Source organism: Drosophila guanche, unplaced genomic scaffold (assembly GCF_900245975.1).
Source record: "Drosophila guanche unplaced genomic scaffold, DGUA_6, whole genome shotgun sequence".
Taxonomy (NCBI): Eukaryota; Metazoa; Arthropoda; class Insecta; order Diptera; family Drosophilidae; genus Drosophila; species Drosophila guanche.
This window is the reverse complement of record NW_022995748.1, coordinates 478,407-499,121: the sequence shown is the minus strand read 5'-3', so window position 1 is coordinate 499,121 and position 20,715 is coordinate 478,407. Positions and strand designations below refer to the sequence as shown.

General features: G+C 44.3%; 1 protein-coding gene across 1 annotated transcript in view; it reads right to left on the bottom strand.

Moving 5' to 3' along the window:
• LOC117584247 overlaps positions 1–10,072 on the bottom strand; it is a 62,596-nt gene extending 52,524 nt beyond the window's left edge. Inside the window, exon 1 of the mRNA XM_034273049.1 lies at positions 8,358–10,072. Coding sequence (XP_034128940.1) covers positions 8,358–9,656 — 1,299 coding nt within the window. The 5' untranslated portion in view covers positions 9,657–10,072. The remainder of the gene's footprint in view (positions 1–8,357) is intronic.
• Between the last annotated feature and the right edge of the window lie 10,643 nt (positions 10,073–20,715).

Sequence of the window (20,715 nt, the reverse complement as noted above, 5' to 3'; positions counted from 1 at the left end):
ATCGAAGTTTATTGAAAAGCGAAAGTGTCAAAGTCTACACTCCCTAGCCCCCAGAAATAACCCAACCCAACCCCACCCAAGCCAAGCCATTAAGACACCCCGTTATAAGCCCTGATATACAAAACACCTTCGATGCATCGCAATGGTGTGGCCCAAAGTTCGTGTCTTGCTTTCAAGACTTTGATGAGGGGCTTTGTTTCTCCTCACCGGCGGTGAACCGAATCGGAATCCAATAAAATTGAAATGAAATTGTGTAATGAAAGGAAATCGCTTTTAAATGCCAGAAGAGCCCAATGTGTGTGGGGCTGGGGCCAATCGAAATGCTGAAAATGAAATATTGATGAAATTTACTGATGCATTGTCCGCATGTCAAGCGTCTGCGGCCCGCGATGTCTGCGAACGAACTTGACTCTGAGTCCAACAACTCCTCATGCATAATGCAAACCGAGTGCAACTCGAGACGTTGCAAGTTTCTAACAATTTAACAGAAATACAAAAGAAGAAATCCATCATCGATGGATGGCTCATACTGGTTGTCCGCTACTGGGCTTTTTCTTTATGCCAATCGAATCAATTAGACGATTTATGGACGATGGACGATGGGCCTGGCATTGGCATTCAATTTGCTGTCTTCGGCGCTGTCTTTCAACAATTTCGAAGCTCTCATATTGAAGCTGTCAACGACAGAAGTCATGACCTTTCGGAGGGGCTCCTGCTCTTATCAGATGTCAAACCAAAAATTGAGTCATCCTGATAGTCCGGCCAAACATTAATTAAAACGCATTCAAATGCAAATTTTTGTCAATCTGCCAAATGCCAGAGTCAGAGTCGGACCTCCTCCCATGACAGCAGCCCCATTTGGGGGCATTCAACATGTAACATTCGACTGGCACTGGCACTGGCACTGGCACTAAGTGCAGCAGATTCGACTCTTGTCACGGCCCAAAATTATGTTTATTGATTTAGCTGTCAAAACGTGCATATCTTTTGGGCAGTTTCAGCGAGTCGGAGACAACTTTTGTAATGCCAAATGAGCCGAGATCGACAGTGGTCGGAATGCATGGAAATACTTTTAGCATGACAGGGGAATTAATCAAGTCACTTGAGCTGTTTGTCAACGACTAATCGGACCGAGTGAACAGTCAGGTATTTTATATATAAATGCTATTTGCGTAATTAATTGGGGAGGCCTACAGCTGTTTGCAGACAGATTTTAGTTCAAGCGATTTTGTCAAGTGTCACGTTTATGTGGCGTTAAATGGTTAAGACTCGATTTACAGGACAAATCTATAGAAGTTGTGCCAGAGGGGATCATGAAATTGAGCTTTAACTTAGGTAGAACTTGTATTAAATATTTGCCACGTATGTTCATAAAGGTGCAACTTTAGTTAAGTTCTAATATCTGGTCACACGGTGCATCCAACTGAAAGTGTGTGACGCTTGTCAGAGACACAGATAGCTACACTCTACACACACTCGCTGTCTGTGTGTTTTAGTTTTCGTTCTGCGGAGAGTCTCGCCCTTGCCTCGGGCTCTCTAATCGTGGCTCTTACATACGTTACACATGCCGATGTATCATATAATGGGGTTTGCAATGTGCTGCGACTTTTTGACACACATACCAGACACACAGACAGACAGACAGACAGACAGACAGAGTCTCACGAGAGTGTGGCTTGGAATGACTCAAAAGATTTATGTTGAATTTTTAATGACCAACTGGGCAATGCATCAACTTCAGTACACATTGGATAAAGACACTTGCAAAGCAACCTTTGACCTTTATTATGTGAGGGTGTGTGTGAAGTGCGGGAAGATTACATCGAAGCACCCTCTAAAAAGTAAAATAAACACACAAAAAGTACCAGTTCCAGGTGGACGATGCGCACAGCAGGTGACATCGTGGAGGGGTTCTAGGGTTCTAGGCATCAAAAATCGACATTTATTTCCACTCTCCTCTCTCGCCCCCCGAGTCTGATTTTGATTTATGCGCAGCGTTTGATGAATTAGAATGCACCAAACAGACACACATCCCATCCACACTCGTAAATGGGTTTCAGTTTTTATTTGTGTGCCTCTATTTGCAGTTCAATAGCTCAATGGTTCAGTTTAGTTACAGTTTTGGTTGTTTTTGTTGGTGTTTGGTGGCGGGGGTGTGGGTGGAACCTTTGAACACCAGGCATGACCGTGACAAGCCCTCCCGGCCTGGCCCCCACTCTACTCTTTCCGTAACCCCAACCATGATGTGCCTAACACGACTTTCAATTTGTCTTTTGCGGACTTTTTATGCTCTATGTGACCACCAGCGGGTGCTATGACTTTCCAGAGGCTTTTAGCGGTGACAAGGAGCTGTGCTTCTGTCACTACAAAGCCAACAGCCTTTACTCTCATTGCGAGACTTTGTTTTTCTTCAAACTTTTCTCTACTTATTTCAAATAAAAACGCAGTCAAAAACGCACCTGCCATGCAGCCATACATTCGGCAAGAGTATCTTCAACTTCGATCTCCAATATGCGTACCAACATTTCCTTCTCATTTTTCTTTTTTACTTTTTCTGTGTAAACTCTGTTTGGGAAATTGTAGGGCAAGCATTTCGCAATGGACTTGCAACAGGCAAGCGCGTCAACAAAAATATTTTCGTTGGCTGGCCATGATTTATCGTTGGACTACTCTCGTGACAAGCGTGTTCAATTTTCTTGTTGCTGTTGCCTTTGGCGGGGACCTCTGTCATTGTGGCTGTTGCTTTGTCACCTGCAAGTGTTGCGTGAAATAAAAGCATTCTCCGTTCGGGCGGGGCCTTTGGATTTGTATATTGGATTACCAGAATGTTTGGGCCTGATTTAAAGGTGTTTTGTTGGCCATAAAGTGCGCCAAAATAACGGCAGCCAGGAGCGGCCTTGACAAGGCCAAATGGAGGAGACCGACCCAAAGTGAGTTTTTGAGTTGATCAAATTACAGAGCGAAGGTCTGGAAAATATACTCTTTACATATCTGGAAATGGACACCCAGAACCTATAAAATCCCCATCCCGGTTATTGGTTATTGGTTATTGACAGAGAAGATGCGAGATACAATCAATTACGATCATTTAACTGAGGCTCGGTGGAAGCTCTCTTTGAAGTGTTCCAGAATCAATCAACTTCTTTGAAATGTCCGCTTCAATAAAGAAACTTCTTTGACCAATCGACTTTGCTGGTGGCACATCCAACCATCCAACCATTCCTCTGTCCTCTGTCCATATGCAGACACCCATTCACATAAACCATATACTAAAATGGTTAAATGTTTATTGCCGCTCATTCTCTCACTTGTCCAAAGAATATTTCAGCATTTCTCGTCACGTAGTAAATATGTTTATGTCACCATGGCCACGTGATCGCGGATCGTAATAGAGTTCTAACTGTAAACACACCCAGTCAATCCATCCATCCATCCACCTTGACCCCGATTCATGGGCCCAGCCCAATCCTGGCATGCATTTCAATGAGGGAGGGCTTCATCTGCGCTGAAGCTCATCATCAAAATCAATCACAAAGTCGGCATCAGCTATGATTGAAAGGGAAGAGACCCCAGACCCCAGACCCCAGAGAGACTTTGCAGAGACCTCCAGAGACAGACATGTGTCTTCAGTTACTAAAATGCAAACTGACGCACAGACAAAAGCCCAGAGTGCTGTAAGTGATTTGAGTTCCGTTGAGCAAACAGACTGACAAACTGCGAGTGCATTCAACAGACACACAGATACACATCCACTGACAAACAGTTTTCTGTCAGATTAACTAACAAACTGCTGTCGGCGCTACCACCACTCCCCCCATGCGAGTCGAGTGTGGCATGATTTACAAAGTGACGAAGCCGCTAAAGATTTCGCGGCATTCCAAGAATTTCCCTTGCAGCGTGGCAGCATCTGTGTGTGTGTGTGTGTGTGGCACAAAGAAGCCCTGCGTAAAGAGCCCTGCACATGCTCGCATGTAATCTTTAAAGTCTAATAAAGCCATTGGAGCTGCCTCTGCCAGTGCGCGTCCTAAAACCAAAACCGAGAAGACAACGGGCAAACATTGCCAATTAGTTGCGAGAATTTATATTGCTTTTCCAGTCCAGAGCGAGGGAGAAAATACGAGAAAATAATTTCCCGAAATCTTTATTAGAAATGGCTATAAATTATGGGGAGCGCGGGCACAAGTCAAGAGACCAGAGACCAGAGACCAGAGTCTGCCAAAAAGGAGAACATTGAATGCGATGCGAGGCAATCTGGAGACAATAAGCAAGCACAAGTTGTGCAATGGGAAATGTCTGAGCTGTGCAGAGAGCTGGGCAAGAGAGCCATAACCAGGGCCAGCAGAGTGTTTTTCCATGGCACAAAATACGAATATTATTTTCAAACGGTATACAAGTAGCACTCGCACTCACAGCTCCTTGGAGCGAGCGGACTAATGAATGCCACAAGGCAAGAGGAAACCCAGGAACAGCAAAACAAGGAGCCAAAGAATAGCACTGCCAATAACAGGTCGGAACACAGCAGAAAAAAGGAAAAAATGTTGGAAATGTGGGTGGAAATTAGCTGAAAAATGTCATCAACAGCAACGGCCACGCCACAGAGTGAAGAAATAACTAAAAATATAATCAAGAGAGTAATTACAAAAGGGAAAAAACACAGCCAGCCAGTTGCTGGATCCAGTCAAAATGAATAAAAGAAAAACAGAGGAAAAAACTTGAAAAGAAATCACAATGAAAAGTTGATTAGAAACGGCTGTGAAGAGTACAATTTAACAGAAGAAGTTGGCCAATGTTGTGGCTCTCTTCAGTCTCTGACCACTGAAAGGGTCTTTGTCCGTCATAAAAATGTAAAGGTTGATCCTGTTTTAAATAGAAACAGGCCATAAGTAGCCATCGTTATCCATCCATTATCCGTGAGTAGCGATTTTGAATGCCACTTTAACCATAAGCTAGCTACATTTTCCCCCTGCTGATTCTAGCTGCAAGGTCAATGCAATCGCTGTGGCAGGCAGCCTTCAGCCACACCAGCGGGTGGTGAGCGAGGAACTTTCGTTGCGTTTGTTTAACCGCTTTTGACATTTCGATATAAGTAGGTACAAAAGCTAAGCTCCACTCATCTTTTCTCTCTCTCTCTGTATCTCTTTTTCCACTCACTGCTCTGTCAAAACCTGACAAACACACAGAAAGAAAGAAAGGCTACAGCCTGGCAGGAGCCAAGAGGAACAGGAACAGGAAGAGGAGCAGCTGGCAGGCAGGCAATAGAGGAAAAGATACCCACAAAAGGCTGGTAAAAGCTTAGGGAACAAAGAGCAAGTGCTGCAAAAGAAGTGACAGCATTTGTGGGTGTGCCAGGGGCAAAGCCAGAGACAGCGGCAGCGGCAGGCCTGAATACAGTGCATGGGAGTGCAAATGAAGGATATGCATTAGAGTTCAGAAAATAGTTCAGAAAGTATGTGAAGGAGGCAAAAACCTTTCAAGGCTCAAAAAGACTTGCCAACAAATGTACAGCACACACTAAAAACAACAAGAAAGCGAAAAGCAACACACCAAATACTTCGATACTTGATGTGTGTTGGACAATGTTCAACACGGAAAGTCTAACTGAAAACTTTGCTCTCTGCTCAGTTTTGTGGAGCAAACGTTTAAAGAGATAAAAGTGGTCGTGGTCCCTGAAGGAGTTCAATTTATTTTTGCAATTATGCAAAATATTCGAGAAATGTTTTTGCAACAGTTAAGTGGGTGCCATAAAATTTGTATATAAATTTTAATAATACATTTTGCATTAGTACGGTAATGCCTCAATATTTGTGGATACTCAAACATCAGCAGCAAATTGAGTAATTTTCATGGAAAAATTAAAATTCGTTCTTCGGCAAACACTCGAAGTATCCCAGTGGCCATCCATTAAAAATCGCAGCCACTGCAACCGCAACTCATTAATGAACAGCCAACGAAAATTGCAACTATAAAATAAATAAAGAAGCTCGGAAAAGCTTAAATAAAAACAGTGATGGTGGCAATTAAATGATGTCGGTATAAGTAGGGCATAATGGCACGAGTCAGCAGCATTTGCACATGCTGATGGAGATACAATTGAAATGTGGCACGAACGACAGCAAAGCAGCAGAAACGGAAGGAAGGAAGGAAGGAAGGACGGAAGGATGTACACGCTGTGAGCAAGGTGAAAGCCAGAGGAAAGACACATCCTGCAGAGTAGCCGTAGCCGGCGTCGTCATCCGCAGACATGTGTTAATTGTATTGTTCTAGTGGGCAAAGGCGTGTGGTGGTGGCAAGGTGTATCTGGGGATCCAGGGAATGGCGCCAGTCCACCACCCCCTCGAACAACCTTCATTTGATGTTCAACTGTTGTTTCCACTGCTGTTTTACACGCAGCTGTTCTTTGTTGTTGCCTCCCCCCAGCTCGAGTGTTTATTTAGCTGTTAACAATATTTTGGAGTGCATTTCGAATTTACATTTTTCTCCTCTCGCCAAATTGTCATCGGCGGTATTTAAATTTTGGATTATGTTTTTAATTATTTGCCATGTACAGGCATATATTTTGCCTGGAATATTTATGGGATTAAATTGAAATTGCTTTGGCAAATATTTTAAATGACAATTTTTGAGGATGGAATTTTATAATGGTTTGCATTGGATTATTATCATTTGCGGATAAGTGACACTATTATTTGTTTAAAATTAGCTCAATTTGGTAATTAAAATTGCACAAATATTCGGCAGATTAAACGTAAACTGATAGAATCAGTGAAAGAACTTTCGCATTTTGCATACACATAAAACTTTTGCTGACTTACTTCCCAAGAAACTTTAAATGTACTTTAGAGCAGTTTGACCTCTCCTTTAGGTTTATCTTCTCTTTTCGCTGAACTTAATGACATCGATTACCCAAAAGACATCAACTGCGAGGGAACTCATTTCAAATGACAAGCTGCACAACTAACTTCCAGTGGGGATGCAGTAAAGTCAAAGCGGTTGGCCCATAAAAATAAACAACCAGCACTAAAATCAACAGCAGAGAACTCTTGTAAGCTGCAATATTCCGCCGGAACCGAGCACTGGGTCCACTGGGGTTTCTCCTCCACAGAACCAATACTATTTGCTAATTCAATTTGTCCTTTCTCTAGGTAATTACACTGGGCAAAGGACAGAGCTGAGCTGAAGGTCACCGGACCAAGGAGACGCATGAAAATGCAATTAAAATTGGACATTTGCCACCGCAAAAATAAATAAAGCCACGACTCAAAGCAAACATCATGTCATGGAATGAAATGCAATCCAAAGAGTGCAAACAAAATGCCAAACAATTAATTGCTGCACTTTTCGGCAGAGGGCATGATGTTTTAGATGGGGAAAGGGAAAGATAACTCAGACACATAACTCAAACACTGATTAGTGTCTGGAATGTGCGAGCTGCAGGGTATCAGAATATTCGCTACGTGAGGCTGTTCTTCCTTTCTTGTTGTTGAACTTGTCGTTTCCAAGCTTCTTGTATCTGTTGTTTCAGTTCGATCTACTGTCGTTGTTGCTGTTGTTTTACTTGATGTTGTTGTTGTTGTTGTAATTGTTGTCTCTGCTGCTGATTTCAATTAGCCAACCGGCAATGGTGAAGGGAATGGTGAGTGGTCAAGCGAAAAGTGCAAAAAGCTGCAAGCGCCAACTGCTGTCTGGTATCCCATCGCCTGCTCTAAGACCCCCCCCCCTTACACCCCTGGCCTTTGCCGACACTGCGTAAATATTTGACAAGAGCAGAGAGCAAAGCAAAATGGTTTGTTGCTGTTGTTGCTTCGCATTGCCTGTAAATGGGGCATTGCTTTTGTTGTAAGCCAAAATGCAAACGGCATTAGCCATGGTCAGTGCGTTCTGTGCAGGGGGGGGGAGTGGCCAAAGCACTGTGAGAAAGGGGGGGATTGATAGATTGTCTTTCGGGTGGCATTTTGCTGTTTCATTTCACTAATTTCTCTCAGTGTCTTACTCTGTTTACTTATGGATTTACCGACTGAGTAATCACCAAAATCAAAATCAAACTCGAAACCGAAACCGAGACCACAGTCAAATACTCGTGGACCCCCCTCCGAAATCTGTTGGTCATTTGTGGCCACAGCTTTTTTGTTATTGTTGCGAATGAATCCCCAGGCAGGCAGCCAGCGTACAGCCTCTTATCAGACAGAGGGGACTGCTGCCCTCGTGCCACACAGCCACCACACAACAATGGAGCAATGTCAGTGGTCAGAGAAGAGCAACAACAACAGCAAAAGCTAATGACATCATGGAGTCTGGGAATAGAGATGAGCGCCGCCTTATCAGCGTACACAATGGGCGCAATGCCAGAGACGACTCACCTCATTCTCAATGTTGTAAGAGGCTGCGGCGGCAGCTGGCCGTATGAGTGGGGTGTTGCGACTACTCTCCCGTAGGGCTTGGAGCTCCTTCTGGTGCTTCTGCTGCTTGAGATGGTGTTCGTGCTCGATTTTGTTCCACTGCTCGTTGGAGAAGCTCTCCTCGGAGTCGGTGTCGGAGTCGGAGTCGTCGGGGGAGTCCTCATCCTCGTCCTCCTCCACCTGGAGATTGGCGTCGATTAGCTGCAGTTTGGGCTTCACTGTGGCTTTCTCCGTGGCCTTCTCTGTGGGCTTCTCTGTAGTGTGTGGTTTCCTGACAGCCACCAAAGCATGGTCTTTATGGGTCTTCTGCTTATCCTGCTCCTTCTCCTTGTCCCGCTTGAAGAGCCAGTCGAAGATGTTCCTCTTGGCCGCTGCCTTGTCGTGCGGATTGGCCACACTGGGATGCCTGTTTCTGTTGGAGTTCATGTCTGACTCGTCGGACTGATCGTAGGCATCGTACTCCTCTTCCCTCGACTCGATGTGTGGCAACTTTTGACTGAAGAGCGAGTAGCGCGGCATTTGACGGGCCAACTCTTCGTCCACGGCATTGGAACTGGAATCCTCCTCGTACTCATAGTCCTCATCATCGTCGTCGTCAGCGTCATCATCATCATCATCATCGTCTTTGGATGAGGAGTCCACCTCCACCTGCTGCCGCCAGTTGGGTCCTCGCGTGGACCTGGGTTCAGCCCATGGCGGATATATGCCATCGCGATCGAAGTAGCGACTGTGATTGCTCATCATTGAATGGGTTGGATGCGGGGCGTCGGTGGTGACGATGGGTCTTGCAGTGGAGCTCATGGCCAGACGATGCTGCTGGTGACGCAGCGAGGGGAAGACTCTCTGCTCCCAGGTCACATGGTGGCGATTGTGATGACGCAAATGGTGCTGCTGCTGTCCCGTGGCCGCCGGCGGCAATTGCTGGTCGAACAGCTTCATGGCCGTTGCCGCTCCAGGTCCGACACCCACAGATGGTGGCTTATGATTGCCCTCGAGCTCCGCACGCAGATGCTGCTCGTGCCTCAAATGGTGATGGTGCTGATGTGCCGCCTCCAGCTGCTGGGCCTCCTGCAATAGTTGCAGACGTTGCTGCTGGTGGGGATACCGATTTCCCATCTGCGGAGCTGTGGTAGTGATCACTGTCGATGCTCCTTTGGGATCACTGCCGGCCCGGACGAGGGTTACAAGCAGCAAGAGAGTCGCCATAAACTTGAGGATCAGTGGCACGCCTCCGCCGCCTCCTTGGGGAGGCATCGCCATTTCGAGTATAACTTTCGGCCTCTTAACCACGAATTGAGAAATTCTCCCCACTTCTCACTCTCTTGCCTTTGTCTCACTTTTTTCACACGCTCTTTTTGTTGAATTCCCTTTGTCGTTTGATCTATATACTCGCATTTATCTTAGCATATATCTATATCTATTCATTTTTTAAAAACATTTTCCCTTTGTTGTGTGTGGCAATTACTTATTGCGTTTTATGGTTTGACACTTGCCGACACTTGCGCTCGAAGAGTTTCCTTCTTTCCGCCAAGTAGAATATTAAATGTATATTTTTGTTTGCTTTTTATGAATGGAATTTTAATTGTTCGCATTTATGGCACGCAGATTATTTAATGACACTTATTTTCACATTTTACAACAATTTGTCATCTGGAAAATATTTCGCGAAAATTGTTATTTCAACGCTTTTACACTTTGGTTGGTTAAACAATGGAAACTTTTATTTATTTTCTGTTTAATTATGTGTTAATATAATTTTCTTTCAGCCTCAAATATTTGTATTTTCGTAGGTTTCTTTTATTTTTGAGTAATTTTAAACTAATTTAAATTGTGTTGGTTTTTTGTCTGCCTTTATGCAAAGCGCCTGCAAATCCGCCCAAAGAATGAGCGCGACTTTTGCCGTGATGCCAGCGGCAAAGACAAAACGCCCTCGCACACACTCACGCACTTTGCACACTCACACACAGATGCACAGATCCGTACTATGTACGCATATAAGTACCATGTGTATATATACTTCTATATCGTTCACTGATATCTGTTGTGTTTGTTTGGATTAACTTTGCCAGATGTGAAGTTGGGGCCTGCGGCACGCTTGATTTCTGGTCTATGCAAATGACGGGGCTAACTCCACGAGTAAAGACAAGACCCGACGACTTACAGATAACAAATGCGGCACGGCACGGCACGGCACGAGATCTCGCTTGGATTCTGAACGGTGGAGATGCGCCATGTTGGGATGCAATGTTGGCTGATACACGTTACACTGGCAGCAAATGTTGCGATCCACAAAGGTAGCTAGGAGAACGCCCGGCCACATGCTGCCAGCAACATGGAGCTGCTTTTGAATAAAAAACAATTAATTAGTAAATCTATTATGGTCCAGAACAAGCTTAAGGCGATACAAATTTAATTTAGTTTGATGTGCTTAATGTTAACACATCTCCCACACAATCTACAATTGTGGCTGGAACCTCTTTCAATTGTTGTAATCATCATCAGACGCCTACATTTGCATTTTACTTGAGAACTTCTACTCGAGTTCCTGAGTTTTGCGTTGGCTGCTGTTGAGGTTTTTGTGTGTGGGCCGATGACCAGACATCACATTACTTAATAATAACGAGATTGAGGCTTCTTCTGAGAGTGTACACTTTTCCATGTGTGATATTCAGAGAATCCTGGGAATTTAATGCCGAACAATTTTCCAACTAATTGCCATTAAATAAGTGAAATAATAAAACACAAAAAGGGTATCCGGCATGAGTCAGAGTTCTGAAAAGGAAGCAAACATCTTAGCGTGATCATAAAAAAATGGTCCCCTAACCTAAGCCTGATCAATGATAAAGGACGGGGGGAGCAAATAGGGTTGAGATTCCAAATGAAGACTTGGGATTTTATGGTTCTCTTTTATGCTGGAATCAATTGATTTTCTTTGGTAAGCGTGCAAATAGCATTTGTCAGGGCTACCATAAAAAATAGTGTGTGTTCGTTTTCCAACTAAATCAAAGATGCTAAGATGCCTGATTATAACGAATTATGGCTTGATAGATGGTCTATGGTACCACCTTGGTTCTTTTTAAAGGTTCTTTAGCCTCATTCCCCAGCTAACTTTGTTCTTTGTTTGAATTTGTTCAGCTTAAGTGCAAACAAGTTTCATTTTCTAGCGTTTACAACGCACATTTGGGTGTATCTGTATCTGTATCTGTGTATCTTTCGTGGGGTGAGTTACGGTAGGTGATAAGCTATAAAGCTATGCGCTTCTACGCTCATAAAACGCTCATATTACGTGTTGAATTTAACGCTCAATTTGGATTGCTCACATGGTAATGAGGCCTGACTCTCGGGTGGGGTGAGACATTTCTGGGAATTTAGAAGAAGTTTGCAAAGAGAAATGTCTCGGCAAAGATAGATTCTATCAAAAAGATAAACAAGGTTCAACATTGTTGAATGAATGATTATGATGATCATGAAAATACATATTCAAATATAAATGTGGGAGAGCTTTGGAAGGGTTCTGCTGCCTCAGTTGAACTTTAAAGCCAATTTCCTTCCTCTATTAGATTAGTACCCGAACTTTATTTCTGTTTATATCCGAAGTTCTATTAATATTCTCATGCAACACCTTAAACCCCAACCCCTGCATGCCGTGCATCGTGGAGTCAAGCCCCTAAGCCGAAACTAACCTCAACTAATTTGCAACATTTTCAACTTCTCAACAAGTTTTTTGTGGGAGGGGGCGAAGACTTTTCCAAGAACCGAATCCCAAGCCAGAGAGCGAGAGAGCGAGAGGCAATTTAATAATCATGAAGCAATTTACGCTGCACTTCAGTGAAGTCCTCCTGCTGTTACACCCCCCTCCTCGATGGTCCTGTGCTGCCACTCCTTCTGTTGCTTTTAGCCAAGCTAATGAAATCATTGCCAGTGCTCGATAAAGCGTTAAAAAATCATCAAGTTGCTAATTAGGTTGACTAAAATGCTTCACTGGGCGACGCAAACTTTGTGGTGGGGCCCTGATGGGTTAAGGCATTAAACCCCAACCAATTCCAACCCTTTAACCCACCTCCCACTGAGCCATGCCACAACTTTTCGCAAGCCAGAAAGTTGTCCATGTTTTCCTTCTTGTTGTTGTTGCTGCAAAGTTTTTCGTGCCGAACAAAAAAGGATTAAAATGTATCCTTTAAATTAATTTCAGCGACATCAAGAAGGTAAATAAATAAATAAATCACTTTCGAAACTACAATTAAATTAGATTTCATCGGCAAAAGTTTTTATTATTCTTTTTGCACTGCGACAAAATTCGAATTTTTAATTGCAGCTTATTCGAGTTGAAAAATGAATGGAAAAGCAACGTCAAACGGGGTGGAGAGTAAGTTGAATTGAGGGCGGGTCTTAAGGTTAAATGCCAATAAACTCCAGGCAAAACAATAACAGAGCAGACATGGCCAAAAAGTAGCAAGAAAATAAATCAATCTGAAGCCGAAAGATTGGATGCCCTATGGGATTAATAATTATCATGGAATGTAGGTGCACAGAAAAAAGGGATTTAATTTTGTGTATTTGGTGTATTTTGGTACCCTCTTACAGGGCATCAAAAGGCCAACAAAGTGAAGAGCGATAAACAAAGTGGAGCACAGAATTGGTAGGGGAGGTGGGGAGGTATGATTGCAAACGGAGACAGGGCAGTGGGTGGGGCAACTTTTGGCTCAAATTGTTTTCCCCGTAGCTCTGGCTGTGGCTGTTGTTGCTGTGATTGTAATGGATGAATTTCTTTTGGCCTAGCTGTTGGCCAATCTGCCAGCACAGAGCAGCCATGGAGAACGGAGCCGAGCCGCACAGTGGAGAACATGAAGTTGTGTGTGTGTGTGTGTGTGTTTTTGTTGCTTGTTGGGGGGCGTTGTGCTTGGGGCGTGTCCCTAACAATTTTCAAGTTGATATCTTTACCCAGCACCGAAACTGAACGCGTACATGTGCAGGAATGCAGCAGGGGCAACGCTCAGAGACGAGGAGTGGGTGCGGCAGACATGAACAAACAGACTAAGTAAGCGATGGCCCAGAGACTAAGGACTGAGCAACTGAGCAAAGCCAAAAGCAAGGTTGCCAAAATGGAATTCGGAACGAGACACTCACTCAGCGTTTACTTAAATAATGGCTCCACTCGTACTAGTATCAATTTGCAGAAGGAGATTCGAGCCGAGCTACAGAATTCATTAGTCAAGAGATACAAACAAGTTTATCCAAATGCATTTTATATCGAAGCAATTCTGACACCGCAACGTGGTCCTGCCCCTGCCCCTGCCCCTTTGTATCTCCCCCTCCTGCAACAACCTGAAAGTTGTCCATCACGCACTCGCCTCTCTACCTGGCACACTTTGTAGCCACTTTTATGACAAATATAACCCCAAAACGAAACGAAACGAAACGAAAGCCAGAGTGCACAATGTTGCCAGCGTCATGCGAGCACGTAAACTCAACCGCCACGCCCACTTTACACCCACCCACACAAGACAATCGTTATCCTGATACATACTATGTCTGCGTCTATGGAATTCCTATGGCCAGAGACAAATGCCTTTGCCATGGAAGATGGGGTGACTTGACTCTTTTCCCTCGTTAAAATCTGTGAAAAAATATGTCTGGCTTTCCGTTATACAGGGACTTTTCTGTAGGGTAACAATTTCCTTTTCATTTCTTCTTTTTTGTTACAGCACTCCTCTTGGTTGTTGTCGGTGTGGCTGTTGGCGGCTTGTTAACAACACCAGGAGGCAGACACTTCCTTGGGCTTCCGCTGCTCCTTCATTCCTTGGGTCCCACGCTTGAGTTTAACGCGTCTCTTCCTCTCTCTCTCTGTATATATCTATATGTACATGTACAAGTATCTCTCTCTCTCTCTGGTATCCTCATCCATTGTCTCAGGCATCCCTCCATCCACTTCATCCTCTGCTTAACCTCTTTCCCTTCGTAGGGTTCTATTGCCAGGCTTTTCTTTTTTGCTTTTTTGCTTTTTTGCTTTTTTCTTCTTGTTTTCTGGGTTATAGGCCCCCTTTGTTTGGCCAGAAAAGAAGGCGCCGCTTTGTGTCTACTAAAATGTTGTCTTCTTGTTGAAATGTTTAACGCTAAAGGGAGGTAGAGGAGTGCTCCATTACAATATGCTGCCATTGATGACGGAGATGAAGATGCCGTAGAGGAAGGTACTCTAGTCTGCCTCCTGCTAAACGGAAGTTTCTGGCCACACGGGCAAACAACTTTGCTCTCAGTTTACGTTTACCCACCCAGGGGCATGGAAAACTGTCAGTCAGTCAAACCGTTTAAATGTTATCAGTGGAGTGCTCAGAATGACTCACAAGTGACTCGCAAGAGTGAGCCATAAGTATGCCACTCATCAACATCCTGGACACATTTTTATAGCAAAAGGCTGGCAGACCGTCAAGCCTTTAAGTTAAGGCCAAAGAAACCAGCTTAAAGGTAAAGGCAGCTTGAGATGATAGTTTTTAGAGTAAATTGAATGAATTTAAAGATGCAAAACTTCGGGAAAATTGTGCTTAATAACCGCTTCCAGTTTGCGCCCCTTAGTACATTTAAACTCAATCATTTCCATTCAATAACACCCACAAGTTCGAGTGTATTCAACGGTAGGTAGGCACCATTTGAACCATTAAAAGACGCTTTGAGTACGCATACAAAGGCCTTTAGAACTTCCGCATCTCCAAAAAGCCATCATAAATGGCAACAGAACTTTCGTTTAAATCAGACTTTGTCGCTGGGACCCTAAGAAAACTTTTAAGCCGAAAACTTTTCGGCACAAAAAAATATAAAAATAAAAACTGAGCCTTCGAGAAAATGTTGTGAATGTTCCTAAGGCAACTTTGAAGTTGAGCTCGCTCCACTTCGGCGCCCCTGGACACACTTGTTGCCACAGCAACGCACTCAAAGAGGGTTTAGTGGTGGAGTGGAGGTGGATGGTGGATGGCCGAGTCACGTAGGTGGCAAAAAATAACCGCCAGCTATAAAAAATATTATAAAAACTGAAGGAATCGCTCAAATGGACACAGAGAAGGTATCCGCTGAAGCGGAGGAGGCTCATCTCCCTCTCCCTCTCTCTCTCTCTCTCGTATTCGTATTTGTATCTTGAAGGAATATTAAAACAGTCGCAATAACTGTGCAGCCCAAAAAGCTGACTGGCTGTGCCATAGCTCAAGGTCGTCAGAAAACACTCTCGAATGAAGGATGTTGGATACGTAGCAACATCGGGATGGAGGGGAGGCCTCTTTGGCCCGGCCCCACCTTTGGCCTCTTGTTTGTGCATGCAAATAAATATAAAACTTTTATGAATGAACATGTACGAGGAAAGAGCAACGCGCAGTGCCCATGGTGCCTACAGTGGGTGTGTGGTTCGGGCACTAAAAACGGGGAAACTGATTGGAAGAACATAACGTATTTTTATAGAGATGGAAAAGAACGTCAAAAAGCAATGAGTAATGGGAAAGCGTAAAGCTAAAGGCAGCAAATTCCAATAGTATTAATCAAAATATTTACTTTATTTTCAATTGATGAATTTATTTATATTTTAAGGCATCAATTTCTTCAGCCTATCCACCGTGCGTGGCCGCACACACACCTTCGTGGCACAAGCCACCCACTTGCTCCCTGGAGGCCACCTGAGCACTGACATGGTTTCGCTTAACCAGGCCAAAACAGAAAATCTGTTAAAGGTAGTTCCATCCGACAGATAGCCAAAGTGAAGCCAAACGGCAGGGGGACAGCGCTTCCAGCAAATACTTTCACACAAGTTGGCATGTTCCCTGTCTGAAGTGCGGGAGCTGTGCTCGCGTTTTGCCAGTAAAATGTTTCTATTTTTATCACCATTACGAGATGGAAAAAACACATACCAGCAGTGCAAGTCAGAGTCCGAGTTCCAGATCCACTGTACTCGGCTCCGTCCGCTGCATTTGCATGTGAAACAAGCAGATAAATTCAGACATGCAAGCGCCATAAATTTTTGTGAGGCAAGCAGCAGCAGTGGCAGTGGCAGTAACACACACACTGAAGGGACACACGGAGGAGATGGAGGAGAATGCGCCGCAGCAGCGGCGTCATTTAAAATCGAAAATTTCACATATTTTTGCATCAAATTTGCATGCATGCAGCCAGAGGATACAACAGGATACAGGAAGCAGGAAGAACAAGATGGTGGCGGCGAAGATACAGTTGCAGATATGGTTACGAGTATCCGCATGTCCGTGTCCACATTGCGATGCGGCGCTAGAGATACATATAGAGCAAGCATTATGTAGATGGGCGGGATACCCTTACCCATCTCCATACTTCATTCCTTAAACATTTTGGCTTCAATTTTCGGTCGAAAATTTACAACTTTTTCCAGCAAAATTGAAAAAGTTTTGTGTGCGAAGTGGCAGTGGCGGGAGATGGCACTAGAAGAAGGTTCAGCATGACAGAGGAAGGAAAGGNGGGCAGAGGGCACGAGACGCGGCGGGGCAGGAGGCGAGGAGAGTGAAGTGGGGGCTGTCCGCCGTGTCGGAGGATGATAGTGTGTGCCGGGGGGGGGGGGGGGGGGGGGGGGTCCAGTTATTAGAAGTAGCGTTGAGACCATTCCAATCGAATGCAGTTGCATAAATCAAATTCATTTGGCAAAAGTTTTCACTGGGACTGAACTGGACTGGAACCGAGTTTCGAGAGTGCTCAAGAGCCTTGGCAAATGGAGCAGTCAAGTGATTAGCAATCATCGTCCAACAGGTAGGAGACACATCATTGATTGAAATGTCCAACTGTCAGGCTGTCAGTGGAGCGGTTTTCCTTGGCTCTGTCCCCCCCCTCCCTTCATACACTCGATTGCCATCCAGTTCTATTAGCCACTGGCAATTGACAGTTTCTGCAGATTTTGATGGCTTTTGGGCAGGTTTTTGAATGCAACTCTTGGCATTGGGCTGGTCCAAGTCAGGCAGTGGACAAACAGCAGCGGGAGGAACATATTCTGGTCTAGAAATTGCACAAAATTTCACTTGAAAATGGAGAAAATCATTTGAAAAGTGAAACACAACATAAGTAACAAACATAGCTCTGGGCATGTCCAGGCCACAGCCCAGTTCCAACCAACTGACTCATCAAATAGACAAACCCAAGGCAGAGAACCAAAGGGTTAGAGCAACTCAAAGACGTTGTGGAACTCCATTAGCAACCATTAGAGCAGAGTTTTATGTTACAAGTCGAGAGCTAAAAGCATTTCAATACAGAATACAAGAGAGAGAGAGAGAGAGAAAGAGCGGGAGAGACCTGCCTCAATGGCCTCTGAGTCGATTGGAATCAAGGGAAATGCAAATGAAAAGTAAAATGGAAAATCCACAAAAGCAAAGAGAATAGAAAGGAGGAAACTGAAATGGAGAAAAATGCGATTGAGATGGGAGGCGATGGCCTATCGAAATCGCAAGGCATTTGAATAATTGAAGTGTTGAGAATATCGCAAAGGCCTCCCCCCAACCCACAAACAGATACCAAGATACATTTCAAGATACTCAACAAGTCCTTTTTTCCTCTCGGCAAATTGCCAATTGTCAATGGCTTTGACATTGGCAGGCCCTTGAAGAGAGAGAGAGAGAGAGAAAGAGCGTGACAAATTGTTTACCGAAAAGCGAAATGGGACCACAGCCGAGAGAAAGAAGAAAGAGAAGAAAGACAACTGGGCCGAGAGTCATAAATTCCTGAGCCAAGAAGGAATTTATCTGGTTTAGCGTGGCCAATTGATTCCAACCCCTCGAAGGCCCGTAAGAAACAAATCGAATTGACCAACGAAAAGTGGGCACACAAATAGCAGGAATTCCAAGTGGAAATTGAATCAAAGTTTTGCTCCCAAACTTGCGCAAGTCGTGGAGCAGTGGCACCGGCAACGTGCCGTAAAAAGTTTCAGCGACGGCACTTGCCACAGCAGATTTTTCAGTGGGGCCCTAACAAGGAAAATAAACAAGCTGCTGCTGCTGCTGCTGCTGCTGCTGCTGCAAAACAAACAACCTACGAGCCCAAGTAGATGCAACAACGATCCAGCCCATCATCGCATCGAAAGGCAGCTGCAGAAGGCACAGCCCAAAGATACTTTCGGTTGCGCTTCCTCGTTGCCCGTTGCCCGATGCCACTTCCACTTGTTGTTTGGTTATCTTGTCCGAAAGGTAACTTTAAATATGTACTGCCAAAAATTAGGTGAGAATTTTGTTCAACCACACACAAACTTTGTGCTCTATCCGTCAGCTGCATCTTAGAAGTTGTGCGAACTGTCGCACATCATTTTCGAGTGCAGGCACTTGAATTTAGAAGCTGTACAAGAAGTGGAATTATGGAATACCCTATGCGGGTACTTGGAAGATTATTCTAGCACTGAAGCGGCTAACATCTCAAGTGACTAAAAGTTGTGCCTTAAATTATGAATGTTAATAGTCTGAAATCCCTGGGTAGCCTCATTCTCTCAGGTAAGTAATATCAGTTTCAGTAAGTGGCCATATCAAAAAGGGTTAACTAAACTCTTAGATCATTCCTTAAGTCCCCCATCAAATCCTTGGCCCATCTTTAGACAAACTTCATCATGCATTAACGATACCCCAAGCGCACATACGGCTACACAACTTCAAGTATTCTTATGGCACATACAAAAAATCCGAAGCTAATAAATCAAGCAAATATTTGGGTCACGCTTCCGTGGCTACCATCTCTGTGGAGTGGAGGTGCTGCGGAGGTGCAAATGGACATCGGCAGTGTCTAGTAAAAAGAAAAATATTTGCTTCAAAATTGCCTGTAAATATTTGAGATGACAGGACCGGGGGTTAAACCCCGACTCCAAATAGTAAGGGGTTCTGTCTTTCTTTTTTGGTTGATTTATGCGCGGTCAGCCAGCCACACTTGACCCAAACATGGATGAGGGGCTCGGAGACACAGTCCTCTGGACTCTGGCCTCTGGCCTCTGGCTTCAGACAACGAGAATATTCCACATGCGTACGGACAGATGTATTTATCTGAGCCATAATTCAATGAATGTGTCAATAAGGCAAAAAGCTGCCTGAATCAACTTTAACTCAATCAATTCCGGCAGCAAAATAATAAACAATTTCCCACAGCAAAAACAAAAGTTCTCCGCGCTCTCTCCCTCTCTGTCTCTCTCTGTCTCTTTATGTGGAGATTACGTGACCAAGCTGCTGGTTTTGCTTTGTGGTTTCAAGTGTGGTGGTAGTCGGCGTGCTGGCAGACTTTAAGAAGCCGCTTAAAGTCGCTAAATGTCAACTCGTGAGGAAGATGGGAAAATGGGCAAAAGTGCAGGGCGCACACGAACACTTTTCCTGTTGGCCATTTGTCGAAATGAGCTGCCAGGATTGCGGGCAGGGTCATGACACATGGCGGCCAGGCACGGCCAGGACCCGGACAAGAGCCGAGACCCAGCTGACAAACAACTGTGAAATGCATTTGGACAAGTCCAAGCTCAACACAAAATTCAAAGGGAAAAACAAGAAAGAAAAGTGGCACTTTCGGTTAGCCGAATGTTGTATGCTCTATGCCAGATGTAACGACTGTTCCTAAAGGAACACTTTTAAGGGTATCCAAACTCACACGTTGTGGCAGGAGCTGGAGATTGGAGATTGGAGATTGGAGATTGCCCTGCAATGCCATAAAAGTAAATGGAACATGTACAAGTGTCTCTATGCGTATGTCCGGTAGTGTACGAGTGCTATATATTGCTGCGAGTGTGTGTTTGTGCAATTGGCAACAACTGCAGCAGACTGTCAGCTGCTAACTTTAAAAGCTAAAAATGTTTATAGAAAACTCGTTACACAAATCGAATAGAAATTCCCGTCTTGCCCCAGCAACCTCATTTGATACACAGCATTGCATTTATAGGCTAGAGGTGTGCAGAGTGCAGAGTGCAGAGTGTAAGGGCAGTGCTATGACCCTCGCAATAGCCAGGGCAAAAACTCACTAATTTCCGATCGTAAAAACTTCAATTGCTGAAAGCCAAAGACTGCATTGGTACAGAATGCTGAGGTGAGGGCATGTATGCGGGGGTGTTGGGGCGGCAACTGCTGTTGATGGAGCTGCAACATTAAGAGGAAGTTGCACTGTACGATTTGCCACCTGTAATTGCTTAACTTTTATTTGGTAATAAGGAATGGAATGTGGACATGGAAAATCTTTGTTCCAAACACGCAATAAAATGCACAAATGAGAGCTAAAAATAATTGTAAATGGTGCTTCAACTTAAGCCCTTTGGACTTTAACTAAACTTGTTTTATATAACAATTTGTTTGGGTAATGTCTTTTCTCATTCTTT